The 23,275-nt window shown below is 30.6% G+C and overlaps 1 protein-coding gene across 2 annotated transcripts; it reads left to right on the top strand.

Moving 5' to 3' along the window:
* The first annotated feature begins 1,195 nt into the window (after positions 1–1,195).
* LOC134721316 (F-box only protein 15-like) lies at positions 1,196–20,628 on the top strand. 2 transcript variants are annotated; one of them, XM_063584217.1, is made up of 16 exons: positions 1,196–1,404; positions 4,002–4,043; positions 4,677–4,745; positions 5,946–6,050; positions 6,879–6,983; positions 7,689–7,787; positions 11,689–11,901; positions 12,404–12,539; positions 13,174–13,256; positions 14,346–14,401; positions 15,180–15,278; positions 16,626–16,732; positions 17,776–17,837; positions 18,374–18,423; positions 19,307–19,389; positions 20,233–20,628. In XM_063584217.1, the coding sequence occupies exons 1-16, from the start codon at positions 1,334–1,336 to the stop codon at positions 20,299–20,301; spliced, it is 1,449 nt and encodes a 482-aa protein (XP_063440287.1). In that variant the 5' UTR covers positions 1,196–1,333; the 3' UTR covers positions 20,302–20,628. The 2 variants fall into 2 exon arrangements, with proteins under 2 accessions (XP_063440287.1, XP_063440288.1); XM_063584218.1 differs by lacking the exon at positions 4,002–4,043.
* Positions 20,629–23,275: the final 2,647 nt, after the last annotated feature.

Raw genomic sequence — 23,275 nt, 5'->3', positions numbered from 1 at the left:
TTCCTCTGAGTTCAGTATTTTTGTGATTTTACTTTTTATGTGCATACATGAGAACCATAGGGAATTATATTTCAGTGTGAATACATTTAGTAACAGTAGCTAACCTTTCATGTTGTTAGGGAGGCCGGTGCCTAAGTAAAGATTTAGAACGAGTTCTAATCTTTCCAAAAACGAAAATTTATTGTTATTGAAATAAATGATGTTTCACTAAATCTAAAATTATAATTATGAATATGAAGAATTTCAATTAACAGCAATTAAATATCATATAGCACTTGCTGGATTGGTTACTTTTGTCTTTGAATTAAGAATAATTCAAAACTAACGAGCAATCATTGAAAGGCAAATGTTACTTTCAAGTAAATATGAAAGAGAATGCCCATTCATTCTTTACAATAAGTGTGGGTGTGGTTTTTGCTAGTAAAAAAGTCTAAGCAGGTTTTATTGTTGTTGAAAAATTGATTGCTAAGTTTAAGTTATGGTTTCTTTGAAAACAAACAAACATGAGAAATTTATATACATGTTTAAGTGGGGTGAGTGTGCATTACTAAATTAATCTTTGTTTATCTATTTGTCATGAGTGTGAAGTAATGGCAGACCTTATTTTAGTGGGATTTTAACCCTTTTCATAATTGGGGCAATTTAACAAACCTATTTCCAAAAGGATTTAACCTTTTTATAAGTGGGGCGAGTTGATAAACCAGAGAGGGGAGAGTTTGTGAAAAAGTGGGGCGATTTGACAGTGGGGCGATTTGTCATTGATTTATATTTTTTACATGTGGATATTAATTGTCAGGCGATGTTAGGTTAGCCTGTGTTTAATGTAATTAAATACTTTGCTTCATATAATACTTAGCGGGATCTAACCATTGACATTTTCTGAGTTAATGCAAATAATTCTTGCATTGGAGTTCATACCGGAAATGTGTGGAAAACTCTAAACGGTAAATATTGATGGTTGCGTTTCCGCTCTAGAATGTAAACTCGTACCAGTATTTTATTAGATACCTCCGAAGAATGTCGATGATTTATGACCCGATATTCTCATTAAACATATGTACAAACAAATAAAAGCACATGAAATCGTATGATGACGATTGATTTAGGTCGGTATCTTTGAAAATATATTCTATTCGGATTCACTTCTAGGGGCGAACCAATCTAGGGCGAAAATATAATGGGAACGAAATAAGCCTTTACTTTTCCCACTTATCAACATGTAAACAACTTCCAACTCTTACTTTCGGTACCACGCACAGCACTTTCGATTTAATTGAAAAATAAGGTTAACTACAACGTGAGGAATGGATTTTGATCAGTAATTTGTAAAGTAATGGATGTCAAAAATCACAGAAAGCAGCTTGCAGAATATCTAACCAACAAACAAAAGCAAACCACAGTTAGGTACAAATGTAACACTATCATGACTATACACTGTATATGCTACAAAAGTCATGAAAAGTAGGAAATTGTTGCAAAATAGGCCTATATCTAAATTATATACTGATGATATATTGGTAAAATTAAAATTGAGAATGGAAATGGAGAATGTGTCAAAAGAGACGTTACAACCCAAACATAGAGGAGTGTAGGATTAACCTGGGTTGGGGGCGTAAACACATAAATTCCCTAGGTCCCAATTTTAAGAACTTTAAATCCACACATCCAGTCATCATGAATTTAAAAAAAAAGAATTACCGGATCCAGTAAATTATTTTGTAAATCCTGATTTTAAAAACACTGATCCTATAAATGTCCTGAAAAAGATCCTCCCTCATACTAACTCCGGACAGTGATCGTTTCTGTTCCGGAACTATTTTCCTTTACTCCATCAATTAGGTAGCAATACACAGTTAGGAAAAAAACTTAAAATTGACACTCATAATTTTTAAACACCCCCTTTCCCCTCCTGTCTAAAGAAGGCTTTATATGTGTGTTATGCATGTATATACTTGTAGAAAGAGAATCTTCCATAGATTTGATTTCTAATGGTCATAAGGGTGAAATATAATCCCTTTTGGGTGTAACCATGGCAACAATCTGCATTTCTTAGATACAAAATATAGCAAAAAAGGGGGGTGAACATGTCACAAAAGTCTCCAAAATTTGGTCTAAAGGAAAATTTCAATGAATTACAGTGATACCTTTCCTGAATCCATAGGTTTATATCTATCAAGTGGTCCAAAAAAAATCATATGTCTTCCTGCTCGTTTTTCCATAAAATTGAATTGAAAAGATCGAGCGCAAAATCTTTGTTGATAAACACTACAATAATTTATGGACCTATGAACGGTACGGATAGGAAAATACGGACTGTCAATCATTGAAATGGCCTATAAAACATGTTAAAATCAATCTAAATGTTCATATAAACCCACTAAGAAGGCTATATTATTCTTCAATTACCTAAAAATCAATTTTATTGTACAAAAACTTTCATATTTAAAAAATTCACAGGGGCCATAATGCGAAACTAAACTTCTAACTGTGTATTGCTACCTTAGTGTAGAGAAGTATTGGGGCCCGTATGCGGATCGGAACTGGAACTGCCGGGGAGTTTGTCCCTCATAGTGCAGACAACAGCAGATGGCCACCAATGGGTCTTCAATGCAGCGAGAAACTCCTGAACCCGGAGGCTTCGTTTAGCTGGCCCCTAAACAAATATGTATACTAGTTCAGTGATAATGGACATCATACTAATCTCTGAATTATACACAAGAAACTAAATGAAAAATTGTACAAGACTAACAAACTTGTCAAAAGCCAGAGGATCCCGACTTAGGACAGGCACAAAATTGTGGCAGGGTTAAACATGTTTTTTGAGATCTCAACCCTCCCCCTATACCTTTAGCCATTGAATGTAGAAAAAACACTTGCACAAACAAAGTAAAACTCAGTTTAAGAGAAGTCCGAGTCCGATGTCAGAAAATGAAACAAAAGAAAATAAACAAAATGACAGTAATACATAAATAACAACTAGCAGTTACTCCCATGCCAGCTCCAGACCTCAATTAAACTGATTGAAATTTTTTGTCTAATCATGTAAATATCAGACAAAATCCCTTCTGTTAGGGATTTAGTATTATACCATCATGAAATATATGAGAAGAACATAACCCGGGTCATGGCAACAACTGGTTTTATAATAAATGTGTTTAATTCCGATGAAAAGACCCTATTTCATGTGTATTTGTGAATCAATATTAAAGCCAAAATATGCGATCTTTAATAACCTGACAACAGTGTTGTAACTACATGTACATCCCTTCTTAATAAGTCTGTTTAAAGGTTTTGTTAGCTTTTGAGGTGAATACTGACTTTTTTGTGCTTTGTAAAGAATATTACCATAAAATATAAAATATTCATTATTGGATGTTGTGACTGATTTGAATTAAGGTTCATCTGAAGGAATTGAAAAATATGACCATTTTCACACTCAAAAATCTACTATGATTACAAACAATCTGATGCATCTAGGAAAGTTTTAAGGCATGGCAGGACCTAAATATATTAAAGTTATATGAAGTCTTTGTTTCAGAAAATAAATTACTTACCTGGATTTAGACATGCCTTTTTTTTCCAGTCTGCAGAAGAATGTAAAATAAACAAACAAAAGAGTTGCATTTGATATGGTCCACTCTGTTACACAGTTAAAATCACCTATTGTTTACAGGTGTCTATTGTCAATCTATTGTCCATTTAAATCAATACTTCTCACAACATCCATTAATGAGGGGAGCTTTTCAAACGTTTTCCCAACGAAGTTTATTTTTGTACCTTCTGCAGGAATGAAAAAAATGAATAGCAAAATCCAGAAAAGTTTATAATTTTCTGAACCATAAAATCTGTTGAATTTAATAATCTAGTTCCAGCCATGGCTTTAAACTTTCACAGGTGCACAGGTATGTCTGTTACTCAGAGTAAAGTTTGTGGCAAAAGGTTATGATGATAAAAGACCAACTTATCTACAAGAATTGTAAAATTCATAACTTTAATTTTAGATCACAGGAAACAGCAGTTCCCCTTAGAGTCAGAACTACCAGGTATGGTTTGAAATTTGCTCATTTTGATGATGCTCAAATTTATCTGGAATGAGCTGTCACAAGGAAACATCTTTTGTAAAAAAAAACCAAACTTAAATAAACATGAGATCCAAATAATGTTCAGCTTTGTGCAGGGATCATGAATAAAAATATTTGTGCTTTAATGCCTGTAGTTGTTTGGTTTTTAAAAAAAAATAATTACTGTTTAGTACAGATTTTGTTGCTATTATCTGACCAGCTAAATATTCTTATTAATCCTATGTTTGATATATTGTTATTTAGTTGTACAAGTTTATGACAATAAAAATTGAATAAGTTTGCATAAGTAATTACCAATTTGCTATGTTGGACAAAAGTTGATTATTTATTATTTATGCAAATTCATGTAGGAAAAGACTAGTTTGTTATACTTCAAGTTAGCTTGTTTTCAGTATTTGACACCTCTTGGCCCAAGTTGGGGTGAGATAACTTGGAAGAATAAGTTTGCTCAAAGGATTGTTAAGTATACTTGACCCATAATTATAAAAAAATATTACTGTAAAAGTTAGGGTATGATTTCTTGATTGAAACAAATAACTACAAACTTAAGTTTACAAACAGAATTTAAAATCAAAGGCTCAATATGTTTTATAGAGTACCAGCCAGCAGAAAGACTGCAGTTAAAACCTATGCAAGGAGACTAAAAACAGCAACAATATATGAGTAAGTTAATTTTGAATTAAATAGTGCATTTGCTTGTGTGATGCATTACATTTAATATAGTCTTATTGCAAAGCAAATTAAACCTTTCATGGGATTAATATAAAAAAGCAATCTCCCAAGATTGATAAAAAAAGATGTGGTATGATTGCCAATGAGACAACTATCCACAAAAGACCAAAATGACACAAACATTAACAACTATAGGTCACTGTACGGCCTTCAACAATGAGCAAAGCCCATACCGCATAGTCAGCTATAAAAGGCCCCGATAAGACAATATAAAACAATTCAAACGAGAAAAGTAACGGCCTTATTTCTGTAAAAAAAATGAACAAAAAACAAATATGTAACACATAAACAAACGACAACCACTGAATTATAGGCTCCTGACTTGGGACAGGCACATACATAAATAAAGTGGCGGGGTTAAACATGTTAGCGGGATTCCAACCCTCCCCTAACCTGGGACAGTGGTATAACAGTACAACATAAGAAGGAGTATAAAAATCAGTTGAAAAAGGCTTAACTCATCAGATAGACCAAACATACAAATTGGTATTGATCAGAGTATCTTAATTTGTGGAAGGTGAACTGTCTTGATTTGATAAAATTTGTCTTCCATTTTGTCTTCTGTTGAGTTGATTCAATGGAAACTTGAAATTTTTCCTTGAAAAGCAATCATTCAGTAATTACTTCTGCTGCACACAAATACAAACTATGAGAAATAAAGTTCTCATTGAATGACTCTTGCAGTTAACCTTGTTAAAACTAAATACCATTTCAAACACCATCTGATTCTGGGGAACCAGTTTATTTCCTTTGCAATGACTAAGTATTACCGTTGCTAATTAAATAAACCATTGATTTTTGGTTTGTATGAGCATCTTTTTATTTAAATGTCTCTTTCTTAAGGAGATCTCATTCAATAGTCATTCTATGTTGACCAGAATTTGAAGTTATTTAATTTTAGTATCTGTATTTCATCTGGGCAAGTGAATTAAGCAGTCCTGGATTTATACTACAAACTGTATCATAAAAAAGGGAAATAACAACAGTACTGAATTTTATGGAAAATTCGAAATGAAATGTCCATAACCATAACATGTTTGAGTTTTTAGCACAAGTAACTTTTAATTAGCAATTAATATTCATTCACTATCTGTGTAAAAGTGATAACAATGTTTTTCATTTACTTTTCAGTTTACCAAATGAAATCATACTAAAGATATTTGGATATCTGTCAATAGGAGAATTGTTATCTGTGGCTCAAGTCTGTCATCTGTGGCACCAGCTTTCATCTGATAAGTAATTATTGTTATTTTCTGCATGCATATTTCATCAAACAAGTATTTATATCCTTTTATAAGATCAGTTTACATATTTTTAACAGTATTTAATCTGATTTATGAAGTTTAGTTATTTTGTGTACACTCACAGAATAAAAGGATTTTTCGTTCAATGATTTTTCTATGTAATGATGTATAAACAATAAAAAAAAATTGTTATATCCCCACTCTTTAAGTGAGGTTGCAATCATCTTCTCTGTCTGTTCTTCCGACAAATATATCAATTAAACTTTTATCAGGACAGAATGACTTTATATTCATGATATTTGATCAGCAACTCGGCAGTACATTTTAAATAAGTTTTAACATGTGAGATTTTTTTTTTTAGATCTGTCCTGTTTGCTATTATTACTTTGGATTTTTCAAATATATTGAAAATGTTGAATGAGCATAAATAAAATTAGAACTATGGACAATTTCTCCTGTATTTGATTTGCTCACAGGGTCAAAATCTAAAAATTATAAAAATCCATCTTGAAATTCATTATATATTCAAGAGTTTTATCTTATATTTATTTTTCGGAGTTTTACATATTTCCATGATTTAGCAAACATTTTTTAAGGATGTCATAATAAATTTGAGACAAATTACTGTATATAAATTATTGTACAAAGACCTACTTAATTACTGGAACTTCATATTTGTTTTTTAAGTTAATCCCTGACTCTTAGGAATGTCTTGTTATTATATCAGTTTAATGTGGAAGTCATTGCTACAAGAATGAAATCATGTAAAATATATGTGAAATGAGTTTATGATTAATCATGACCATCTTTTGTATTTTAGTTTATTATGGAAGCCATTGCTACAAGCATGTGTTCCTTCCCAAGTAGGCGGTCAACAGCTTGGAGACCTGAAGTCATCCAATCTGAAATCGAGTTTTATGCAGAGGTTGTTACTAATAGTATTATTTAATTTTTAAAGTATTTTATATTTTTTTTTAATTTATTTAAATATCATATTAATTTAAGAAAAGATGTTCTTGTCTGCTATATTGTTTAATTTTACAATGATATACCAATATCGTATTTATTTTATTCTTTTATTGTATTTCTCAAATCTAATTGTATATCATGTGACTTTTTTTGTCTTAAAATACAATTACAGTAATAGTTGTCTCAGTTGACATGTAAGTTTAGAATTGTCATTTATAGTTACAAAGTTATATTTTTCCACTTGTTAGAATTATCAACTAAGTATCTAGCACTGTTTAACTAAATATATGTAACCTAAAATTTATAAAAAATAGTACTTTAATTTTGTAAAAAAAATCAATAATATAACCCCAGTAATATAAAATTTGTTTGTATATGTTCCATATAAGTTTAGAGGTTTGCTTTAAGTTACTTTTCCTGAAAGTATTGGATGAAACATTTTTAAACTGACCCAAAAGTATTAAAATTAGGAGATGAGGTATGATTGAAAATGAGGCAACTATCTACATTAACCAAATAATGAAGATATTATATATATGGCATACTAGAAATTTTATTCAAATTTCACAGTTTACTTACCATGGAAAAGTGCTAGTATATGCAGGGCACAGCGACCTAGGGACTCAAATTCTTGTTAGTTTTATGTTTTTATTTATTTAAGGTGCATAGAGATGAGAAACAAAAGAATTCTAAAACTGCAGAAGAAAAAGAATCCATATACAGGTGTTATTCATTGCAAAGATGTTGAAAATGCCTTCAAGTAAGAAAAAGATTAATGTAAACAAACTAATTTTCTTTCCTTTGGGCGAGTAAGACAATAATGCAAATTTAACCTTGGGTAAATAAAAAACTTGTCTTCCTTCAAATAAATCCATCTTAAATATTAATAACAGAAGAGAACAACCACTGAAAAAACATCAACACGCACAAGTCTGAAAAGGATACATATAAATGCCAAATAAGGTATCCATGGAAATAAGTTAGTTCACAGTTTTTTAAGTTAAAACATAATGCAAAAGGCATAAACTGATGGTAAGGCCACAACAATGTGATTCCTTGTTCCACGGACCCGCCCGCACCTAATTTTTTTTAAACAGATTTTTTTTTATTTTTATTATATTCCCGCATCCGGAAATGTAATCATGTCCATTTCCCACACCGTTTTTTTGTTAATATTATAAAAAGATCTGAAACGTTTGTTTTAAAATCACAGTCTAACCTTTATATGACGATTTTAAACATATAAGCTCCCAACAACACTGTAAATATCTGTGAGAATAATTGTTCAGCATTAAAAGCAATTTATTCCAAGTGGGAGTGCTCCGATATAAATATAACAGCGATTGCCAAAAATACCTGTACAGAACAAAACATTGGTGTCCGTTTCTTTCCCCCTGACTTATATTCCCTCTCGAAAAATGTTCGTTGTTAGAATAAAGTAGAAAGAACTTCTGAAGGATATGCCTTCAACTGCAATTATAATGTATGCTGACAGTCATTCCCACTGCAGGTTTGTGCACCTGTCCTGATTGATTCAGAGACCTGTCGTTCAGCAGTTATCTTTTGTTGATGTTGCTCATTGGTATTTTCCCGTTTGGAAATATAAATTAGATCGTTGGGTTTCCTGTTCGAATTGTGTACAATACTAAGTTGTGGTCCCTTATAGCTTGCTGTTTGGTCTGGATCAAAGCTCTGTGTAAAAGGCCGTACTTTGACCCATTATGTTTGTTATTATCAGGTTGGGAACAGCCCTCCCTCAGACAAGGGCCTTGAAGGGGTGGGTCATTTTACCATGTTTACTGTTGTAGAAAAGAAAATAGAAATACTAAGAATTTGTCTTGTATAGTGCTACTACCTTTGAAAACTTAGAATTTTAACTCAAAAAGAGGAGAAATACATTATATTTTAAACCAATTTTCTAAAAGAGGGGTCCACTTATTTTGAATAATATTAAACTGTTCAAGTAAATGTGTTAACATGGTTGAAGTCCAGGAATATTAAAGAATTTTTGGACATTTTTTGTCCATTTAAAACCATAAAGATATTATAGTTCTTTGGAAAAATATTAGCCCTTTTGTACTGAAGTGTTTTACAAAAAACATTATATTATAACTTATATTGACCCCTCATAAAAGGGATATTCATAACATTAAGGGGTTGTTCTGAACCTGATTATGACTTGGATGGAGAATGGTCTCATTGTCAGTCACACATACATAGACCAGATTTAATTATTCAATTATTTCTTGTTGAACAGGGAAAAAATACTCCATAAATTAAAGAATTGTCAAGGTATAAGAGATAAATCAAGTTTTAATATAGTCAAAACCTACAAATTTATGTTTACAAAAAAAAAATATAATCACTCGCCTTTACTTTTTAGGCTTCGCCTCAAAAATTTGCAAATTAAATATTTTTTTATTAAAATTTTCAAATCGCTTGCTCGCCCCAATTTTTGAAGTCCAAAAATCCGTAGAACAAGAAATTAAATTGGTGTGGCCTAAGATAGTTTTTTTTTCTCAAAATACATTTGAAAAGTATGATTTACCAAAAATATTGGACAGTACAACAGATTGCAAAAATCACCAATATTTGCTTAAGGAAAATATCAGTCTACTGCAGATTCATTTATTTTCAGTAGTCCATTCAAACTTAGTTTGAACCTCAAACTAATTGCAACAGAACATGTTTTAGTTCTAATCTATAGCATTAGGCCCCAAATATACACAGAAAAAAAGTCTCATAAAAAGTAAAATCACAAAAATACTGAACTCAGAGGAAAATCAATTTGGAAAGTCCATAATCACATGGCAAAATCAAAAAACAAAATGCATCAAAAACGAATGGACAAGAACTGTCATATTCCTGACTTGGTACAGGCATTTACTTATAAAAGAAGTTTGTGATAAGATATTACTTGAGGAAAACTCAAATTTTCAATTCTAAATTTCGTATGGATATTAGGTGTAACACCACTAATTCGGGCCTGGCCAGAAAGCACATACCAGAAAGTAGTACATATTTAAAGCAAAATAGTTCCTACGCATGAGTGTAACTTTCAAATATGTAGGATATTTAGGTATTTTTGGCTTCAAATGAAAGCTGAAGGACTGGTGATCATTGTAGAACACTTTTGGACTTTTAATTTTAAATATTTAAAAAACTGCAGCAAATTTTAAAAAGAGGGTACATTTGGTCTGTTTGTCAAATCTGAAGTACCTGTTTTGGTACATCCCAAGTTCCGGGAACCAGTTCTTTCTTATATGCCATGTAAGCTATGCTGATTTTTTCAGTAGAAGACACCATAAAGTGTTGCTTTGACATGCAATGATTGCCCCTTTATTTGAACTTAAAATGAAAGAGGTGTGCCTGGTTGAAATGGAGGAATTTAACATAGAAAGTAATGGGACCATGAATTAGTGGTGTACTTCCATTAACATTGGAAAGGGAAATAACTCTGCAAAAATTAGTCTTTTTTCCTGTCAGTTTTTGGTTGATTTTCTTAAAAATTATTTAAAACATGATACTTCAATGGGGTTATAAGTTCTTATTTGACTAAATTGTATAATCTTCTGCTCATGAAATGCACAAAAACTGAAGCGTTATGGGTATTTTCATTAATCATTAAAGAAATTGCAAATTTATGGCTTTGTGACCATTTAGAAAAAATAATGTGAGTTTTTGGTATTGTTTATATCTGTCAATTATATTTGTTCAGCATCTAACCTGTTTAAAGATATTTCAAACCTCAAAAAGAAGAATACATGTTTATTTAGTCTTATTCAACTTGAGATTATCTTGACATGCTGAAAAATCTAATAAATGGTCAACTAATGAATTATAAGATCTAGGTTGTAGCTTGAAAAAAGATAGGCAAACACCTTTAGAGTTGTTTGTTATACTCTAAAGATGGCTCATATATCAAGAACAAATACATTCTGTTGAATAGAAACAGTAAAGTTATAATTTTGTTTCAATTTTTATGGATATTTCTGCCTGTTTTGCAGAGTTATCTCCCATATCAATGCAAATCTACTTAGGAATTTTAAAATCATATTTTTTTAGTTTTCTGCTTTTATGGAACTTTTTTTCTGTGTAGATTTGGGGTATAATACTAAAGATTGAAATTTATAAATCTTCTGTTGCAATAACTTCAAGGTTAGGGTCAAATTTATGCTAGATTTACTGGACTACAGGGCTACCAACTTTCATTGATAATTAAGGAAACATTTTTGTTGATGCTATCAGATTTTAACAAATTCTCAATCCAAGTCTGAAGAAAAATAATTAACTTTGTGGACACTTAGATTTGTGGTTTCAATAAGCAAAATTTACATTAATCCCTCACTCTATAGGGGTTTCCAACTTTATTTCTGTCCCATTTTCCCCTGGAACACCTGATTTATATTTTGTTTGCAGTTAAGCAAGTCATGAGTTTTTAATTGTGAGCATTGCACCAATCATGCAGCTAATTCTTATTTGTCCATAATAACTTTCAGTTTATCGATTGAAAACTAATATCTTAGTCACAATTTCTATTGATCATGTAATCTTAGGAACAAAAAGATGACCATAACCAAAATATCTTAATTTAAAGTAGTTATGTTTTTAAAGATGTATCATATGTACTTTAGACATTTTGTGATTTTGATCTACCTTAGGTTTGGTGGAATATCATGGCAGATAGTTATGACAGACACTAGTGGGAATGAACATTGTTTACAACACCAGGATATAAGTTATCACCTTATGTCTGTGTCAGTCAGATGGTTCTCGCTAAAGATGATACCAGTTAATAATGTAAAGAAACTCTCACTGTATTCTTGTAACCCTCTATTTCATGACAGTAAAACTGGAAAAGTAGTCTCAAACGGGTAATTATTTTGTGATCAAAATCTGCAGAAAATTGTTTTAAAAGAAGTTTGTGATAACTTTAAATGTTACAACATTTAATTTATTTAGAATTATTATACTTATTTTAAAAATTTGATATGTCTAAAGGAATAACATATTGGTCCTAAATATTGAAAGGGGAGATAATTAAGTTTTTATTTGATATAAAGTGAATAGTACCGTTAACAACTTCTAAATTTTTGTTCTATTTTTAATAGATGAAATTCAAATTTATATTCCTGATAGAAAAATATATGGGAAAATGAAATCAAATGAAAAAAGTATAAACTTGTGAGGGGTTAGGTAATACATGTATATGAGCTAGTCTAATAACTTCGGTTTACCAGTTAGGTCATCTAATTGGTTTGTAACTGTTGTAATGTACCAGTAGTCAAGAAAATTGTGTTTTACTTTTGATGATTGAACAGCTTGATTTAAACAACATAGTTAAGCAGTCTTATGATATCAAAATTTTCTTTTTAGGCCATACCAAAGGTCACTTTTATACTCAATGGAACAAAAACTTAGTTTAGTACTAGACAAATTAAAGCCTGTTGGTACTGATGAAAATCTAAAAGTGTTTGCACTTGCAGATGGTATTACAATTGGTGTATGGAAGGTAAATTAAAATTATGATTGTATATGTTGTATAAAAATTATCCAAGCAAATTTTTTTTATTGGCGAATGACATTGAAGTAATTTAAATGTGAACTCAATAACTGATTTTCATAGAAACTTTTTTGCGTTTTTTTTTCTTTCAGACTTCTGACTTTGATTTCTTTACCAATTCATTTTTCTGATTTTCTGTTGTTGGTGAATAAATATATAGAGAAAATCTAAGTTTGACATATTCATGATAATATAAAGTTGCCAAAAATATGCGCACACATTAAAATTAGTTGGACAGTCTACAATATTAATTCACTCCATATTTATTATTGTTATTTTAAACCTGTTTTTGATTCAGCATGTGTTTTCTTGTAATCCAAAGTCTTGATCTATAAGTGAATTTATTCATGTTCTCCCCAATTATATTAATCACATATTGAAGAAAGCATCAAATATACACTATAGAGGCATTTAGGCACTACAATAAGAGTATTTGTATGTCTTAAAAATGCACGAACTGTATCTAGTTACATATTAAACAAATATTTAAAATTCATTTCATTTAAAAAAAAAATAAGAATCAATTAAATGACTCTTTATTTATAAAATTCTTCTGAAGTTTATTATGTATCTTTCTTTGTAGGAAGGTGGAGAAATTGCTTTTATCGTGATAGCTGCTGGGCTTCCTGGTTTGGTGAAAAAATGTATCATGGGAACAGCATCAAAGTTAGTAAATGGGTTTTTATACATTCAGCATCCATTGGATTTAGTCTACAATGTTATTAAGATTCTTATCTTTTACAGTCTATTGTAAAAGTTTGTAAAAGGATAATGTCTGAAGCAAAATTTTGAAAATATTTTTTATTTCAATATTTCAATATTTTATTTTTATTTCAATATTTTAAAATTTTATTTTATTTCAATATTTAGATAAACTAATGTTTTTGCAGTTGACATTAACAGACACTCTGAAATAAAAAAAAATTAACATGATAAATTTATAAACCTTCAGTTTTCATGAATTGTTCTGTAACTTGGACAGAAGCTAATCTTTAAGATAATTTTTTTTAGCATATATATGTAGAAAGAGTGTTTGATTTACACTTTTACACTGACATCAGCAATCACAGGCAAGACATACGTTTCTGTGAAACCCTCTACAAATATTTTACTGTTGATTTATTATTATATGTGGATACCCAATTTTGTGGATTTTGTAGGTATAAAGGAACCACAAAACTAGATGTACAACAAATGACATATTTCCTATATACTTGTATACAGACTTCAGCAAAACCACGAAATTAGATATCCACAACATGCAAGTTTTCCCTAATCCTCAAAAATTGGTACCTACGAAAATAAATAAATCCATATTAGTCATAAAATTGAGAATGGAAATGGAGAATGTGTCAAAGAGACAACAACCCGACCATAGAAAAAACAACAGCAGAAGGTCACCAACAGGTCTTCATTGTAGCGATAAATTCCCGCACCTGGAGGCGTCCTTCAGCTGGCCCCTAAACAAATATATACTATTTCAGTGATAATGAACGCCACACTAATTTCCAAATTGTACACAAGAAACTAAAATTAAAAAAATACAAGACTAACAAAGGCAAGAGGCTCCTGACTTGGGACAGGCGCAAAAATGCAGCAAGGTTAAACATGTTTATAAGATCTCAACCCTCCCCCTATACCTCTAGCCAATGTAGAAAAGTAAACGCATAACAATACGTACAAAAATGAATATAAGTGCAGTATAAGAAATTATATTTTGTTTGATAAACTGTTGATTTTTTTCTTTTATTAAAGGATGTATCAGTCACCAAAAGAAAAAAGTCTTGGCTGTTTATCTGAGTCTACATATGGTTTGTTCAATAGTTTTATTTACTAATATGTTGAGATTCATTAAAGGTTCGAAAAGATGTGTTATCTTTTTGATGTTGCCAACTTAAATAATAATTTCTTAGTCTAGTCATGGGAAGACAAAAAACTGTTTAGTGTAACTCCATCAAAAGGATCTTGAAACTTAAAACCAGGAATAAATCAGACATGTAAATGATTTGTTACATACAATCAATTGAATAGAAGATGTACAGCATAAAATATGACATATCTGCAACCAATTATCAGAATGTCATTTTCTTTTATGTCTGTCTACAAAAGATATGCAGTTTTTTTAATATTCTGTGTTAAAAAAAAAAGGCAGTACAGCTACCAACAGGATACACAATTACTTAAACACAGAAAAAAAGGACAGCACATAATTTAAAAAAACAGGGTCAAAATATGCTTGCTTCCATAGGAAGCTAGAAAAAAGCTAGAAAAAAAACCTAAAAAAAACAACATTCCTAACAATTGGTCTACATGTTTGTCTCAAGAGCAGCATTAGAAGATAATTAAAAAGTTAATACCATATAAAAACATATTATTAAAAGTTGTTTTAACTTTAGGTTCCTGTTGCAATTCAGATCTCTGCTCTGAGATTGTTAGGTGATCCACCCAGACCCTTGAAGTCTTAATTAGATTTAGAATTAGGTTGCTTTAATCGTGCTTGATTTTGTCATTTTTCAACTATTTGTTTTTATTTTATGGATTGTTTTGTATTTTATGTGTTTGAATAACAAAAGTATTGAATATATACAGGTTTATATGGCTACAGTTGTACTATACAGCTTAGAACAATGAAGCAAGAGATCTGGGACCAACAGTTCACCAATGTAGAATGTCCAAACTCAGATATTAGTAAGTTTATCCAGTAGAAGAACATAAATAGTGAATTAGTCAGATATTGTTCGAAAAAATATGAAATACTTTCCAATGCCATTCTTTGCCGAATGGGTATGGTATGTGAAGAAGGGACACACAATTTACCTTTTATGTCTGCCTACTAAAGGTATGTCTTTGTATATAGATATACGAAAGATGTGGTGTGAGTGCCAATGAGACAACTCTCCATCCAAATAACAATTTATAAAAGTAAACCATTATAGGTCAATGTACATTCTTTAACACAGAGCCATGACTCACACCAAACAACAAAGGGCCCCAAAATTACTAGTGTAAAACCATTCAAACAGGAAAACCAACTGTCTAATCTATATAACGAGAAATGAGAAACATGTATAAATTACATAAACAAACAACAACTATTGTACATCAGATTCCTGACTTAGGACAGGTGCAAACATTTGCTGCAGGATTAAATGTTTTAATGGTACCAAACCTTCTCCCTTTTTCTGAAACAAAAGTATAACATACAATATAGAAAAACACACTATAAAGTATCAATTGGAAGGCTAAACTCAATCCAAAACTTATTGTGTTTGTCTACCTTTTTTTATGTCCATTACTTTTATGTGCCTGAAATTCCTTATTTCCAAAGTCATACCAACATTTTGCTAGGTTAGTAGCTATGGCTTAGCATTGTCAGTTAGTTTTGAATATGTTAATTGAAATTGAAATCTCTTTCATGTTCACACTCTTCTTGACAAACAGACATACTTTATAAAAATGACAATACATTAAGGTATTAAAAGCTACAATCTTTTCCATTCTAAAGTTGACCTTGAATGGGACTGGAAATTTTGGAAAAAATAATAAATGGGATCAAAACATCAAATAAAAGCACCTAAACAAATCTCAAATTAAATATAGAAGCACTAAAAACTATACTTTTTTTCAAATTTCTCACTCTTGAAAATAATATCACTGCCATATAGCTGTTTGAGCTAAGATAGCATAAAGCAAACACCTGAACCAAGCAATCAAATCTAAAACAAAACCCCTCTTTTCATGCTCTTCCCATTTGTATATTTTTGCATAATTCACAAAGGTTCCATGTGCCCTTTTGACTTGCATGCTTATTCACATTGTCTACTTACAGTTTTTTTAATGTCAAAGAATTCCACATTTTGATCAAAGAAGAAATCATTTTGGATAGATGTTATACTTGTTAGATCATAAAAATGATGTTATATCCCTTAAAAATAGAATTTAGCATAAAATGTATCATCATGTTCTGTATAATATAAATGAAGCTAGTTCATTATAAAAGAAAGATGTTTTATATTATTTTGATACACATTTTAGGAAATGGTTTTGCACATTTTCATCTTATGAAGGAGACTGATAGACAGATACTTCAAAAAGAACTTGAATTTCCATGGAAGACAGATGCTTTCAAAAACAAAATAAAGGTTTGTTATTTTGTTGCTTCAAGCAAGTTTCCATGATACATCTCTATAAAGGGTTATAAAAATTGTATTTAATGTATTTGAAGTTCTCATTAATAAATTTTACCAATGACAAGAAAAAAACATTCTAACTAATGAAAATAAAAATATGGTAAGATTGCTTATGACTTATGAGACATCTTTCCATCAGAGACCAAATGATGTAAAAGTTAACAGCTATAGGTCATATATGTAATCCTTCAACAATGGCCATAACACATAAAGCATAGCTAGCTTTAAACTGTCCTGACATAGCAAAAGTAAAGCAATTCTAACAAAAAAAAACTAATGGCCTAATTCATGTAAGAAAACAACAAATTGAAAAACAAATATGATATACTGCAACAAAAGAGAATCGCTGAATTACAGGCGTTTGACATAGAACAGACACATATATAATGTGGCAGTGTTTAACATGTTTGTGGGGCCTACATAGGTTAAATGCTATTATCTTTAACCTGATACTGTGCAAGGAGCTAACATGTTATTCAAATTATATGCAAAGAGCTTGTTCTTTAAATGCTTATACTTACTGTCAGTTACAAGTAACAGGTTATTTTGAATGATCATACTCGTAATCTATTTTTTGTTGTGTTGGAGGAAGTCCAAAACCCTCTTAAAGTATGTGTGCTGGCACGAAAAATGGATACCTGATATGTGTTATAAACTCCTGCAGTTTTCAACACAGATGCCTGAAATGCACATATGTTGAATGTCCCTACTTTTATGGAGTTGTTTTTTTTTAACATTTTACCAGACTTGGGAAACTTATTTTTTTTTGCAAAATTTACAACTTCATATAATTCCAACTACACTGTAAAAATTTAACATTGATTAGTCACAAATATTGCAACCTGGCCATTTGAAACATTGACCAATTTTTATTTTCTCTAACTGCTGACAACATCACTGTAAAACAAAAAGCCAGTATAGGAAAAATATTTTCCCACTGTAGAGAGCGCTCCATTATTGTTTCTATATGATTTGATGTTTTTATTTGTATTTAGGATGTATGCTGTCTAGATGCTTTGTTTATAGATAACGAAGGACAGGTTGTATGGAATTGTTGGTAAGTGCTATGAGGCTGCTTTTATGGTTTAAAATATATTTTTATTGTAATTTGTTAAGTATTGCAATTTGTATTGCAAAGAAAATCAGAACTCAATAAAATCTATTGGAAAAAATAATACTGAGACAATTTAGAACGAAAGGACTGGGGCTCAATTAATTGCAAATGCATATGCAATTAACACTAAAGTGAAACTGTATCATTAAACAATAGTTGTTTTCTTTTGAATTGTGTTCTAGTTCCATTTTATTGTTGTGATATAGCTTTTTAGTGCTAATGCAGCTTAAAGCAATCACCAATCAATCAATCAATCAATTTTTATCTGTCTCCTTATTCTCATAGAATGCTAATTAAATAGATGTCAATTTAGATTGAACTAAAGTTACGAATTTTCATACTCAGATTTACCCCAAGCTATTTTTCGTTATTGCATTTTGATAAAAAAGAAAAAAGAAAAAGAAAGTAGATGGCCAAATAAGAATAATTCTTCAACCAAATTAAAATGAAAATAAATGTAATATTCCTATCTATTTTAGTTCTGCTGTAAGTGTGAAGAAGGAGGGAAGTAGAAAATTCACATTTGACAGTAAGTTGGAGTTGAATTTATAAATAAACAAAATTACATGATGTATACCCTTATTGCGCATCAGCATAAAGCAATGATCAATCAATCAATGGAATTAAAATCTACTGAGAAATAGCAATTATTGCATGAAAGACAGCAGACTTGCTGCAAATCCATATATCATGGACAGTATCAATTTAAAGGGGAAGATGTGATATTGAATGGATGTCACAAAGCTAGTTAAAACATTATTCTGCCATTGGGATAACTTAAAAACCTAGTATTAAGTTTTCTGACTGGATCTATTTCATAAACTAATTTTTTGACATCATTTATATTTGGTGAAAAGTTTGCATTAGCATTCATTTATTTCAGCTGTATGCAGAATAATAGCTGCTTTCCCTGAGTTTTCTTCAATGGCTTATAAGTGTATTTTGTAAATATCAACTTGTATCATTCCTGTATTGAAATTTACACTAATCGAATTATTTGAATTAATTGGATTTATTTTTTTTATAATTTTGAAACTTCATTTTAATCTGCATGCAGATACACCTCCACTGTATCTTTTCAATTGTGAAAATCTAGATTACACAATTATATATTCTATGAAAAATGATAAAATCAGATTTAGCGATAGACCAGTTTGTGAAACTTTGGAAAATGATGTTGTAAACACTATATTTAGCAAAATTCAGCTGATTAATAAAAGACTGAATCAATTGTTGCCTTCATGATTGATAGTATGTTTGTGAATAAACAATAAATATATGAGTATAAAGATGTGAAATTAATTTCAGAACAAAATTAAAAGCTCTCTTAAATACCAACAAGATAGAATTTATAATACCAAACAAAGAGTCAATGTAGATTTTTTATGATGATATACTATATTTCTTTCAAGTGGATTTTGACTACTGTAGAGAAAAGTCCAGGTGTATAGAATATTCAGATCAGAGAGGACAAATTTTCATTCAGATTGACAAGGTTGGTGCATAAATAATTATATTTAGTTTATGATTACACCTCCCGATTTTGATTTTAATGACATTTTTTGTTAATATAAATTTGGGTATATATAAATTTTATTTTTATTCTCACATCACAAATATGCATGTTTTTCACAAATTCTAGTGAATAACCTCACAACTACCTACTGGTATTTGCAAAAATTATTTTGATTCTGTATGCATGCATTTATGTTGAGACTTTGACTTTTTTTTAAAAGAGAGACATAGAGATTCATCATTCTGTAGGTGGTGGCGGGTGGTGGCGGCAGCAAAATATTCACTCTGTGGTTAAAGTTTTTGAAATTTTGATAAATTTCTTCAACTATCCTGGATTTCTACCAAACTTGGACAGAAGCTTGGTTATGATCATAAAATAGTATCTAGAAGTAAATTTTGTAAAAAAAAATCTGTTTTTCCTTATTTTACTTATAAATGAACTTAGTTTTTCTTCATATGGAAAAGTATGTACTAAGTCAGGAATAAGACAGAAGTTTTCCGTTGGTTTCATGTGTTTGATTTTGATTTTTCCTTGGAGTTTGGTATTTTACTTTTTTATCACATTTTAAAGTTTTTGTGATCAGTTCCATTTCTCAGAAACTATATTTTAAGTTAAATGCTAGCTATATTGAGTGAATAAAATGTGTACATGTTTGTCTGACAGGGTTCATATGACTCCTCATTTTAATGGAACTTTGATAATGGTTAGTGTTAGTGGTACACGAAAAGATCTGAAATTCTTTCAATCTAAACAATCATCTTTAGTAAAACAGGCAATATTTTCAGTATTTACCATTTCTTTAATATTTTACATGTTTTACAGGACGAAGAAAGAACTTATATTACACATATAGCACTGAGTGTTCTCATGGAGAATCTTCCAAAGCAGTGACATGACATAGCCAGCAGTGACATTGTAGATATTACACATATAGCACTGAGTGTTCTCATGGAGAATCTTCTAAAGGTGACACGACATAGCCAACAGTGACATTGTAGATGTCTAGTGTTAACTATGAGGCTTCTAAAACTTGTATTCCACAAGATTGACAATGATGAAGTCTAATTGTACTTGTCTTACATATGATTTTTGCACAATATATTTATACTTATATCCCATAAACTGTTGACACCGAGATATTTCTCACTTTTTTGTGATATTTATAGTATTTTACAAATGTTGAAATTAAAATGGCAATAAATAAACATGTTGTTTCCATTCTCAATTTTATTCTTGCAATATATTCGAAGTCAATGAACCATGGCTGAAGTTGCATTGCCAAATAACCTTCATAGAAATGAGAACTGCCAATGCTTATAAATCTGAGTACAAAATACCATTCACAAAGCTGTTTAGGTACCAAGCCACTTTTGACATTTTGTTCAATGAACCATGAAAAGGGTACCTGTCCATGGAAATGACACTTGCAAATGATTATAAGAATGCATACCACATCTGACTACCTTAACACTACTGGTTCATCCTCATTCACCTAAACACAAACTTTAACTTGTATACTATTTAAAGCATGTAAATTTTTTATAGACAATGACTAACATGACTAAGGGGTGGAGCCAATTTAATAATCTCTATGCAAATTAGATGTGCCAATTCATATCAATTATCATTTACCTACCACTTGTAGTTCCCCATAAACCTGCTTCATAGCAATTTTTCATTTTTTGCAGAAACCATTGAGAAAAATTGTAAACAGAAATGAGATTTAGCCCAATAAGATATACATGTACAATTGAGTCAAACATGGCAGAAATTTTCAACCAAATAAATGACCATTTTTATACCCCCGATTTAAAAAAGGGGATATTCTGTTTTATATCTGTCTGTCCATCCATCCTATATATATATTTCGTCACATTTTCTCAGGAACTACAATACCAAGGATTTCTGAAATTTGGTTTCAGGGTTAATATAAATCAGCTATACTGTGTGATGCGTTTTCAGATTCATCACTCAACAACTTCCTGTTTACTGAACACTTGCATATTTTTACACTATTAATATCATCCACTGTAGTGGGGGTATCATCAGTGAGCAGTAGCTCACAGTTTCACTTGTTTCTCATTTAATTAATATTATGCAGAAACACAGATAGATAGAGGGCAACAATATATAGAAAAATGTTTCCAAAAATTAATCTTCAAATAATTATACCCCTGCTTTGAAAAAGGGGGTATACTGTTTTACCTCTGTCTGTCCATCCCTCCGTCCCATGAATATTTTCGTCACATTTTTCTCAGGAACTACAATGCCAGGATTTCTGAAATTTGGTTTCAGGCTTTATATAAGTGAGCTATACCTTGTGATGCGTTTTCAGATTCATCACTCAACAACTTCCTGTTTACCAAACACTTCCATATTTTTACACTATTAACATCATCCACTTGCGGCAGGGGTATCTTCAGTGAGCAGTAGCTTACAGTTTCACTTGTTCAACATGATAGAATTGTCACTATGAGAGCATTTTCCCCTTGAATGATGATTTATTCCTTTTTTTGCAGTTTTTGCGTCAAGGGACAAATATGTTAACAATTCCTTTATTTCCTTAAATAACAGGACAATATACATATATTGCACAAATAATAGTAAACAATGTTACAGTCATAAAAATTCAAACAGCATATCACAATTTGTATTCTTTTTTACATGAATTATTTTCCTTCTGCATATTTTAAAAGTACACAGACTGATAAACAAATTTCTAAATATAAATAGATCCATGACACCTGGATTCTACATGTATGCATAAAATTGAAACATTGCAATAACAAAATTAGCATAGAGTGGATGCTGTGTGGACCAAAATTTTGTATTCTTTATGAACTGGACTATTTTTCTGTCTATTAAGTTTTTTTTGTAGAGATTCTACTTATCACAATGACATTCCAATAAAGTTCAAAAAGATATGGCATTCTAGTTTAAGAGAAATAGAAAGTTGAAATTAGACATATCAAAATCAAGAATTGCCTCTGGCAGCTATGTTTTTCATCGAAATGAATGAAATGAGAATGTTTGGTAAATAACTTCTGTACGTTATTCCTGAAAAGCTTGGTTATTACTAGCAATCAAATTTCATAGGGAATGAATAATTAAAAGTAATTCCCCATTGACTTTGAAGGAAACCCAGTTATGGCACCCAATCACCCATCATGAAATGATGAATTTAAGTAGAGGGTACCCCCATCATCACACATTTAAAGTTTGTAAATAGACATCATAATGAGTAATTTTCTCTGGCTGTCATGTTTTATCTAATCAGAATGAAATACGGAAATTTTAGAGACCCTTCAAAACATTATTCCTGCAATTTTTGGTTCAATTTTATCTCTTTGATTAAGAGGAGATAATTGAAATGTGATTTCCAAAAGGTACTCTACCTGATCAGCACGAAGATGAGGAGTATTGTAAAGGGCCTCCATATCATCAATCCTATAAAGTTTGAAAAGATTTTGCTCAAAAGCTTTAGAGGAAATGAAATCTTAAAATTCAACAATTCCAAATCAAGAGTAACCTGTTTTTCATCCAATCAGGACAAAACGAGGAATTTTCTAAGAACACTCTTCCAACATAATTTGTGAAAATTTAGTTCACTTTGCCAAGTCACTCACAGGTTCAAGGGGGAGATGATTAACTGTCTAAGGACAAATATGAGCCAGGTGAGCTAAAATAAAGAAAATTGTTATTAAATGGACATATATTAAAGTGTTATCAGATAATTCTGGTCATGTTGACAAGTATTTTGGTGGCGACTTTTGCTGTTTACAGTTTCTCTTTATCATCATGCTTCAGAAAAAAAACCCAGAAACTTTGTTAAAATTGCTGAAGATCAATCTTGGAGTTTTTTTTT

Source organism: Mytilus trossulus, chromosome 6 (genome assembly GCF_036588685.1).
Source record: "Mytilus trossulus isolate FHL-02 chromosome 6, PNRI_Mtr1.1.1.hap1, whole genome shotgun sequence".
Lineage (NCBI taxonomy): Eukaryota > Metazoa > Mollusca > Bivalvia > Mytilida > Mytilidae > Mytilus > Mytilus trossulus.
This window is presented reverse-complemented; position numbering and strand designations above follow the sequence as displayed.

What these genes read in the sequence shown, in the direction of transcription:
- LOC134721316 (XM_063584217.1), top strand. Translation starts at nt 1,334, where the DNA reads ATGGATGTCAAAAATCACAGAAAGCAGCTTGCAGAATATCTAACCAAC. An exon ending in GATGTTGAAAATGCCTTCAA is followed by an intron (nt 7,788 to 11,688) that starts GTAAGAAAAAGA and finishes GATCTACCTTAG; the next exon opens with GTTTGGTGGAATATCATGGC. An exon ending in CAGGTTGTATGGAATTGTTG is followed by an intron (nt 17,838 to 18,373) that starts GTAAGTGCTATG and finishes TATCTATTTTAG; the next exon opens with TTCTGCTGTAAGTGTGAAGA.